Source organism: Cryptomeria japonica, chromosome 10 (assembly GCF_030272615.1).
Source record: "Cryptomeria japonica chromosome 10, Sugi_1.0, whole genome shotgun sequence".
Classification (NCBI taxonomy): domain Eukaryota; kingdom Viridiplantae; phylum Streptophyta; class Pinopsida; order Cupressales; family Cupressaceae; genus Cryptomeria; species Cryptomeria japonica.
Window position 1 is genome coordinate 155229534 of NC_081414.1, and position 10728 is coordinate 155240261.

General features: G+C 35.3%; 1 protein-coding gene across 3 annotated transcripts; it reads left to right on the forward strand.

Moving 5' to 3' along the window:
• The first annotated feature begins 4631 nt into the window (after positions 1-4631).
• On the forward strand, positions 4632-7795 carry LOC131047989 (eukaryotic translation initiation factor 1A). Of its 3 annotated transcripts, none has more exons than XM_057981801.2 (2): positions 4632-4788; positions 7063-7795. In XM_057981801.2, exon 2 carries the CDS (start codon positions 7095-7097, stop codon positions 7527-7529), a length of 435 nt encoding a protein of 144 aa, XP_057837784.1. In that variant the 5' UTR covers positions 4632-4788; positions 7063-7094; the 3' UTR covers positions 7530-7795. The 3 variants fall into 3 exon arrangements, with proteins under 3 accessions (XP_057837784.1, XP_057837785.1, XP_057837786.1); XM_057981802.2 differs by having other exon boundaries at positions 4634-4788; positions 7046-7795; XM_057981803.2 differs by lacking the exon at positions 4632-4788 and adding an exon at positions 5579-5678.
• Positions 7796-10728: the final 2933 nt, after the last annotated feature.

Sequence of the window (10728 nt, forward strand, 5' to 3'; positions counted from 1 at the left end):
AAATGATAGTAAAGTTAGAACAGAGGAGTATGATTCCCTTTTTTTATGTATTTGTATTTATGAACATAGAATGTAGTGTTCAGAAACACAAAGACATGCATGAATGTTGGAGGATAAGTAAACAAAACAATGTGGGACATCATAGTTAGAGTAGAATTGCAAAAAACATAAAACTAAAAGAATAAATACGTAAACAAGGAATACAACACAAAAAAAAGACTGGTTGAAATTGGTGGGCCTTAGTGAGGATAAATCCTCACCTGGGTCGAAGGCGAAAAGAGCCATTGTGTTCTCTGTCAATGCCATTCCTTCATCCTCACCATTCGGCTCCATACCTACAAATTCGAGTACATAAGGAAGTAATGCAAACAAATGGGCAAAATCAAACCCAAAAAAGCTGTGAAACCCCAACAAAAACTAGTGAATGCGCAGAGGAAGGCATGAATTACCTAGATCTTGGTGTGCACGTTCTGGTCCGAAGAGGAATTCGTAGCATCCCATGGTGAATTCGTTGTGGCGTGAAAGAAAGCAAAGAGTCAAGGATGCATTCCAAAGTAAGGAAGCAAACATGACTCAATCGATGAGGAGTCAAACATATTGAATGTTGTTGTGCTCGATAAACACAAGCTTTAGGTGCATATAAGGTGAGGTGACATGTAGTTAATGCCATTGTAATCCAAGTTTGAAGGTGGTGGCGATAATTTTTGACGGAGGAGGTGGTCGATGGGGGGGGAATATGGTTGATTGCCACACGACCACCCCATTCCATATAGATGGAAAGCACGACAGGTTTAGGGCGTGGGCCCAACCATGTTCTGGTCAATACACTGAAGTGGCATAATGAAGACATGTTGGACGACTAGGAATAGGACACAAGGCAAATCGCTAAGTCAGTGACGAAGATTTTGATTTGGGGTAGCCAACTTAGTGGTCTACTTGGCCAGTGGGCAAAATTGGTCTTTAGGTCCACGTGGACCCCCAAAGTTAGGGCGCACACATTATGGCTGCTCTCCTCTATTTAATGTTGTGATCTTATGGACATATTGAATCTGTAAAAGGATTATGATGTGTGAGGGCATCATAGATGGTCGTGTTTAGGAGTAGGGTAGGGGCAAGAGACATAGAGGCATCATAGATGTTAAAGGTAATGGAGATAGGGTGCAGGTGAAGGTGAAGGGCACTAATGCAAAGAGAGGTAAAGGCTACACCTTTTCTGGATTCCTTTTTGATGACATGGAGGAAATTAGGGTTGGATAAGAGCATTATTCACTTTGTTCAATTCCCATCGAACTCTTGTTGGATGTGCAAGGGGATCAAGCTTTTGGTTGCTTTGACCCTCTTGGATTAGCCTCGGTTACACAACTCATAGTTGATTGTTTGGTCTCTTCTCACCCACCTTCTTTGGCTACAAATCCCTCTCATTTAGAATTTCAGGCTCTTCTAGCTTGAAATAATTGATCAAATCCATTTCATGTTTGCAATAATTTTTGCCTCAAGCTCTTCTAGCTTGCAAGAATTGATCAAATTCATTTCATGTTTGCAATATTTTTTGCTTGGATTAGCTTAAGTGGGAAAACCCTAATCCACCTCCTCTAAGTCTGCAGATGTCTCTGCCTTTGGGTTCTACTAAGGCACCTTTTCAAAATCATGACCTTGTTCCTCTTTCCCCTTCAGTCTTAGTTTTAGTTAGGGATGTTGCAGTGGATTTCACAGACGAGCTTGTGGATTTTCACATTTCTGACATCTATGTTGATGTATCTTTTGCGGATGTGGGGAACCATTCTTTGGTCATTAGACTTTTGAGACAATGATCACCCTTCAAACAGATTCTAGAGTGGGTCAAATTAAATTGAAGCAATCTAACACCCCCTACCATTGAACCTTTAGACTTTGGTTTCTATTTTCTCCGATTCAATTCTTCATTGGATTGCAACTACGTGGTCCAGAATGGCCCTTGGTTCTTTGATGAATCAAGCATCTTTGTCACACCTTGGACCCCTTTCTTTGACCCTTCTTCTGCTCCAAAAACTGAAATCCCTACCTAGATCAGGCTCTACAGTCCTTCTTTGATTATGAATAGTCCAAAACTCATAAAAAAATTGATTAATCAAGTGGGTATTTTAGTTAAACAAGATATAACTAAAGAAGTTCCACTTTGCATATTCATTAGAGTGTGTGCATTGGTGGACATTTATAATGCATATTCACTCTTCCTTTGGCACTTGGATTCGATTCTTAAACTTTGAGGGCCTGCCCTTACAAATTGATAAATAATGTATGATCTGCAAGAATCCTAGAGTGAGAAAATTGAGATGTCCATTTGAGAATAGGGATGATATTTATTTCTTATTATTATTTGATTGATTTGGAATATTCTCGCAAGAGAGTATTGAATAAAGAGGTTACGTGGAAAGATCACGTGGAAAGGTCAAAGTTAGACTTGTCACAAATTATCTTCAAAAAATAGTTGTCATGAAACATAATTAGTGCAATCACGTAGTGCTTGAGATTCATATTTGAAATATTATAATGTTTATGATAGAATCTATTATGTGTAAGATGTGTAAGAGGATTTACCTTTTATTTTGGGTGTTTGACTAGTGAATTGTAGGGCATTGAATTTTCACATGTAGACTTGAGCACCTAGTTTTGGCCACTTATTTTGGCAACCACTTTTGGTTTCTATTTCTCTCATTCCTATATATCGAAGGCATAAGATAGAGATTGTAACAATTATTTTTTAGGTTTGAGGAGGGATATGTTGTTGAATTACTGCCAAACTAAAGAGACTAGTTGTTGTATTGACATATTCATCTTTCTAAGATTAATACATACTTGAACACTCTTTCTTAGTATAGTTTTTTTGAAAAAGTTTGTACACACACACACACAAACACAGATATATATATATATATATATATATATATATATATATATATATATATATATATATATATATATATATATATATATATATATATATATATAGTGTCATTTGTGTATTGATTTTATTTATTGCTCTATATTTTCTATGTCATGATTTATCACATGTATGTTATTGAGATTTGATCATTGTTATTAATGCTCTCATTATGTTTTTTACCCTTTTTTTTCAACACTACAAACCTTTGTAATTAGCCATTGAAAGGCTCTCTTTTGTATAATAACCTTGTGTCGAAGCCTCTATTGTTTTGAATATGACTCGATCCTTAAATTCCTATTCATAAGTCTTGCATTTGATCATTTTGTTCTATTCATGGTGGGGTTTTTTGTCAATACTGTTTTAATTTTTTTAGTCTATGTTTGCTTATGGAAGTATGAAAGTCTTATCTAGAGTCTACATTCACCTTGTTATTTTTTGTCTCCACGTTGATGGTTTTTCCTTCTTGTGCTTTTTGTTATGTTTTTTAGTTGACTATGAATTGTCAATCTTTGAGCAATTATGTTATCCCATCATAATATAAAATTTACTAGTAGCCACTTAATAGGCTCACAAGTATCCCCTATATATGAGTCCCTTTGTACCTTCGTGTTAGCTCAATAGTCTTATCTTCATGGTGTTTTAGGAGGCTTGCTATGCGTCATAATAGTATTGATCTCATCCTCACTATACTCTTTATCCTTTGTCTAACATCTCATTGTCAGGGATCTAAAATAAAATAGATCAAGACAATTGAATGTGTCATTTTTAAAAGTTTGAATGATTATAGGAAAACATAGAATATAATTAACTTAAGAGAGCTACTCAAACAAATTAATATATGTGACCAAATTTGCCTTATGTAAAAACCAAGGACATTATGTTTTCATTCCAATGGTAAGGGGATGATAACAAGATGAATATGAAGTGGCTCGTGCTAGTGAAAGTTCATTATCTTGTAATTTTCATTTTCATTTTCTTGTCTTCATAGTGCTATGGGAAGCTTACCATGTGTCATAATAATACTAGCTCAAATCTAGTGGTGAGTCAAGTGCTCTACAATTTTAGCCCTATCTAAGTCCCATTACAACATATCTAAAATAAAATAGATTAAAACCATTGAATGTGTTAGTGTATAACAAAGTTGAATAATTATAATAAGGCATTGAAAAGAATAGAGTGAGGGGACCATGTGTCATCTATATGGTGAAACATAACTATTAAAGGACGAGTAAATTATGTAGAGCATTGTAACTTGGATGATGGATCGTCTAATCTTGTTGGCTTTTGTCAAGCCATATGACTACGACACCATTGGATAATATGAGCATAAAAAGTCATTTAGCAGAATTAATTTATGGGGTCCCATTGACCTTATGAAAAAATTATGGAAGACATCACGTTCCAACACCATTAAATGAAGAAGGATAAAAATATCAATACGACCTAAGCTATATTATAGTGACCCCCCAAAAAATGATAAATATACACTTGAAATTAATACACTTATATAATTGATATCCTTTAATCCACAAACTCAACTATAATTATGCTACAAATCATCTATAAATTTAAAGTATATAAATTTAAAGTATAAAAATATATCAATTTGTGAAAAATTCATAAAAGCTAGAGGGTTGCCCCTACAAACCCTAGAAGTAGAATCACTCAACTACAAATAGTTAGATAAGCATCCCCAATTAATCCTATTTATCGATCGACGTCAGGTAAATAATGTTTTCAACTAGGGGGAAAAAGCATCTCCCTCCAACCTATATATATGTACAGAACCTCATAATCGGAGTCCTTTGAAGGCAAACGTGCCTAGCGAACAGGCAGCTTTTTACACTTTCCTCCAATAATTCAAGGTATCCTCTAATCTTCCAATTTTTTTGAATCATCCATGGTATTCATCGGCTTACGATTGAGTTGTTTGTGATTTACTTTTAAAGAAATTGAAATAGAAGAAGTGTGTAGATTTCATCGATAAAAATTTTGGGCTTTTTTGTTTCCATTTGGGTTATTGTATTGTTTGTTAATTAAGGTTTTAATGCATTTCGATCGAAGGAAAATGGAGTTTTTAAGAGGTTTTAATCATTTTGGTAGTGAATTTGTGTGTACAGAGGTTTATATTTAGGAATGAATAGATGAAACCCTTTTTGGTTTTTGGGTGTGGTTTATTGTGAGAGACAGACTGTTACTCATTAGATGGGGTGAGGTCCTGTAGTTAGGATTTTAAGGGTTTGTATTGAAACCTTTGTTGGGAAGATTGTAAAATTTACAGAGAACTGAAATTAGGAATGGTTTCGGGTTACCATCATCTTTTAGGGCTTTTTTTCTGTGGATAAGAATCCCTGTTTTTGCTGTAAACAATTAGGTATTGTAAAAGGCCGGTACATAGGGTATAAAGGGTTTGAGTTGGAACCTTATGAAATAAGTTATCAATCTTGCGATGAAATTATGGTTTCCTGTTCCTTTAATATATATATTGGCACGGTAGTGCTTTTTGTGATTGCGAAACCAAGCCTTTAAGATGTCGGTGAAGAGCATTTTAAGGACTTATTGAAGTCCTTTTTGAAGAATCAATACAGAAGCTAGTTTTCAATGTTGAAATCGTTGCAGGAAATTGAACAAGCTTCAATGTTGAAATCGTTGCAGGAAATTGAACATATGGAAGTGGGGATTTCCAGACTCTTTGACGCTATTTTATGGAGTAATCCTTTACTTGATTGAGTGAAATCAGACTTCTCTAGACAGGGTGACGATTTTTCCAATGAAACTCTTGTTGAAGGAATAAAAAGAAAATAGGTTTTGAATATTAACTGTTGAAAGCAATGAAATCAGTGACGGGTTGATAATATCTGTGTTGTTAAATTCGTTTTGGGCTGGTGCTTGTTCTTGATTGTGTGAATTCAAGTTTCATGAAGGTCGGAGGATTGTGTTTGAAGGTTTGAATACAAATCCTTGTAAAGGAATGAGAGGGAAATAGCTATAAATGTTGCAATCGTTGCAGATAATCAAAACAGTGAGGAAAGGTTAGGGAATTTTGTTTTTTGTAGGGGATTTTGTGGGTGGGCGTAATTTTTTGATTGTGTCAGATCCAGGGGATGCATCCCACCCATAAAAACTGGCGTTCCAAGGCTTGGGGAAATGTTCCTCCACAGCACCACCTCCACAGCACCACCGCCACCTCCACTACCTCTTATCGGGGACACTGCCTGGTTGCTTGCTATATGGCACATGCCCGTACATACTGATTGCAACTTTTAACTCTGAAAATTAGTTGGCCTTCCATGGGGCACTCACAGATATGTTATTAACTTATTGCAGATTTTGCCTTGAAGATTTTGATTCACCTCTGTTATTTTATCAGCATCCCCTCCCCACCACTGCTCTGACGCCATTCCCTGCCATCCCCTCATTGTCCCCAAATTTAGGCCCTTGGTTCCCAGGTCCCCCGAAACCCGTTCTTCATCCCCCATCAGGAAACTCCATGGAATTATGGTTAAATCAGTTATTGTATAAGGTATATAGGCTTTGAAGGATTTACATTGAATCCTCATTGGAGAGATTTAAGGCGATTGAGTTATCGATACTGTCTTAACCAGTGAGGGAATGGAGATTTTTGTTGTTTTTATATTGTCATTAGATGGATTTTAAGGGTATATTTTGAAATACTTGGAATTTAAGAAAGTAATTTTTTCTGTAATGCAGTTGTTATAGAAGATCAATTTGAAAGGTTTAGGTATTCTGTTCTTTGCAAATATTTTTGTTAAGGACATGATTTGCTAATTGTATAAAAGGTCTTGTAGGTCAGATAGCAGGGTTACAGGGGCATATATTAGGTATTGCAGCCCTTGGTGAAAGAATAAAAGAGAAGCTTTACATGTTGCCCATGTTGCATAAACCTAAATTTATAATAGTATAGGGATTCACATTCCTTTAAAGGCTCTTGATTGTTGTACATTTATTTTTTAATCATGTTAGATCAGGTCTCGTACCAGGTTGGAATATAGAACTTCACGGCTTTACTTTTAGAACTTCTTTATGGGTTAAAAAATAAATAGTTTGTCAATATTACATGCATGCAATGTTTTCTGATTTCTGGCTGTGTTGATCGTTGAGGCCCTAATTGATTGCAGAGCAATAAGCAAGAGTAGCAGTCCAAGACAGAATGCCGAAGAACAAGGGTAAGGGAGGAAAGAACAGAAAGAGGGGAAAGAATGAGGCTGATGATGAAAAGAGAGAGTTGGTCTTCAAGGAAGATGGGCAAGAGTATGCCCAAGTTCTTAGAATGCTTGGCAATGGCCGATGTGAGGCCCTTTGCATTGATGGGACCAAACGTCTCTGTCATATCCGTGGCAAGATGCATAAGAAGGTATGGATTGCTGCTGGGGACATCATACTAGTTGGGCTCAGAGATTACCAGGATGACAAGGCTGATGTTATCCTGAAATACATGCCTGATGAGGCTAGGCTTCTCAAGGCCTATGGTGAACTTCCAGATAATGTCAGGCTCAATGAAGGCATTGCTGGTATGGACGAAGATGATGAAGGTGCTGGTGATGACTACATTGAATTTGAAGATGAAGACATAGATAAAATCTGATCCATCTTTCTCCACTACTGTAATACGTTAGTGATATTTCTGTAGTATAACAGTTTTCAGGATGCGTGTTTTAGATTCTATCAAAAGGAGTAGGGTTTATCATGTATTTATGACAACTGAGCAAATTGAGTATTGCATCTTTTTTCCTGTCCCTGCCAGTTATATGCTCCATTGAATTTGAAGATTATCGTTATGTTAATTTATTCTCTCGAACTCATCCATATATATTTTACATGGGATCACAATATATTCCAGGTTTTAAACTTTGTGAAGAGTGCAAAGAGCGTTGTTTTCTTATTGGTCATGACAAATTCTTCATAATATACAGATTTGGGAAGTGTGATTATTTGTTTGACATTTTTCAGTTTGACATTTTACTGTTAGTTAATGGTTTATGAATAAATAGGATGTTTTTTCAGACTACTACTAAGTCCTTGCAATACTTTCAGGCTAGGGTAGGCACTATGAAAAGTGCAAAGTGCGTTATTTTCTTATTGGTCACGATTAATTCTTCATAATATAGTAATATACAGAATTTGGAAATAGCAATTCGTTTGACGTTTTCCATTTTGTTTATAAAACATATTTGATTTACTGTTTGTTAATAGTTTGTAAATAATAAAACGTTTTCACAGATTGCTACATATTTGATTTACTGTTGTTTAATAGTTTGTAAATAATAAGACATTTTCACAGATTGCTACTAAATAGTTACAACACTTCAGGGAAATGGTAGCAAATAATTTCCGTTTATGAAATATCTTTTATCTTTTCAATTCTATGCATATTTGATTCCCAAGAGAAATTTCAAACGCAAATTTTATCAGATGTCCAAAAGAGTCCTGAATTGTACTTTAAATTTGTTGATGTTCTGCAGTTTTACGTGGAAGACTTGTTTTCCACAATTGCATTTAGCATCAATAGTGACAGTCCTTTTTAACTAAAAGAGTTTTAGTGTCAATCTGGTGGGAACTTAAAAATATAGTTTGCATTCATAAATAATTTTTATTATTGCAATATAAATGAAGAGCCGTCTCAAATGTTTTGAACGTTTTTTGGACATGGTAATTTGGTCTTTATTGGTTCCAGTAGTAAGGTCTGCAAATTATGCACGACTTGTTTGAATGGTTTTTCCATGTGTACGGCATGGAAAAGCTTCTATGCATTTAGATATTAGCGTTCTGCACTTCAACTAGTTGGATTTTAGTCTTCCTTTAATCTATTTTTCAGAATTGTATGCTATTGGTGGCGTCATCCTTTGCGTTGCATCTTCATTGACAGTGGTGTTAAGCTCTTTCTCTGGTCGGATTTTAGTCTTGTTATTATTTATTTGTTTGGAATTGCAATTTTTTGGATGACTTGATAGCTTTCATCTCTCCATTCGTAACAACAATGCTCTGTTCTATCACTACATGTGGATTTTAGTTTTGTTTTTCCTTTCCTTTCGGAAATTGCATTTTTGGGATCAAGGTGTTTACATGATGTTGGTTCTCTATCTCTGTACAATGCAGCTGTGAGTTTTGAATTTTTTACTTTGGCTATGTTATACAACTCCCTCGTGATGTTTTTGGTGGTTTAGATGGATTGCGCCTTACAGAACAATTTATAGCTTTAATTGAATATATAGTATAATTTACCATGATGCAAACTTCTCTATTATCGTGTGCTCTTTCGAACTGATCATTTCAATCATTTATGCTTGAGTGGTAACACAATTTTTGGCCCCTCATAATTTTTTTTTAAGATTGTAGAAATTGGGTACAATTTTTAATGTGATTGGTAATGTTGGCATGATATGTCCTTTGGTATTATGTGGGTTGGGAGGAGATTGAACCTTGTGACCTCATGTCTACAATAAGAAGCTCTGTCAATCAAGCCAGGCTCCAAGTCCAGATGCTCCTGTTAAAATCTGAAAAAATTATTGTTTCCAATTTTTAAGTTTTGTTTCCTTGGACCAAATCTAGATGCTAATCTTGCCTTGACTTGGCCCTTTTACTTGTTTTTCTGGGTTTGTTCATGAGCTTTGGTCACCTCTAGTCGTGTTAGCACTTTATTTATCTCAAGATTTTGAATTGGTTTAAAACCTCTAGGCTTGTTAAACTGTTTATTGTCTCAAGATCTTGTATTCAAGCAGAATACGAATTTGTGAAAAGAAATCTCGACCAATGAATATGAATTTGAAAGAAAAAAGTTTGGCAAAAAAAGGTCGTTTAATGGAGAATGCTAAACCTTTTCTTGTGTGCACTAAACTAGTGCCTAGAGTCTATGAGAGAAAATAACAAATGTTGGAAATGATGTTTCGAAGCTGTTGTAGAAATGCCGAGACAATCTGGAACACGTCAAATGTGCTCCTATTGCTCGGGGGCATAGTTAGTATAAGGCAAATGCGTTGGATTGAGAACATCAAGTGATGGTATTTTGATTTGACTTTAAATTTGTTCAAATTCTCATCTGTCTAATACAAGATTGGCGATGTTAGAGTAATGGTATTTTGATTTGACTTTAAATTTGTTCAAATTCTCATATCTGTCTAATACAAGATTGGGGATGTAAACAAATTTGATGGTTGTATGATTGAATATCCTATTAGGACAATAGTGTTGGTATGAGCATTGAGGGTGTTCATTTGGTGACATGGTGGTGTTGGTGAATTTACCATGGAGATCTATTTTTTAGGGATGACTCACCTATATATGTTGATCAATTCGATAATAGTCTTTGACTACTTAATCTACTGTGATTATTCCACAAACCACCCACAATTGAAATCTTATTATTGGAACCATCAACTACCTTGGTTATCTACATGATGGATAATTCAAACATAGATCCACATCACAACGGTAATGACATGATAAATTGACATCAATTTTAAAAACACACTAATTAGTGGATATACAAATCAAAACTCTACAATGCCCATCTCTTAGGAGATTTAAGGAAACTCGGGTTTGATAGGAGGAGGAAATGGGGAGGCAATATGGAAATAAAGGGGGATGAAATATCGAAGGGAACACGACAAATTAGGGAAAAATAGAATTGAATTGGAAGGGTAATTGGATGAGAGGAAGAAGCATGGGTGGATAAGACCATACAAAAATGATTTATATATGGTTCCAAGCTTGATGAAGATACTCCAATACTTCAAAGCTTTAATATCGAAAATCGGAAAGGATAAGCTCCAAATGTGCAAGAGGAA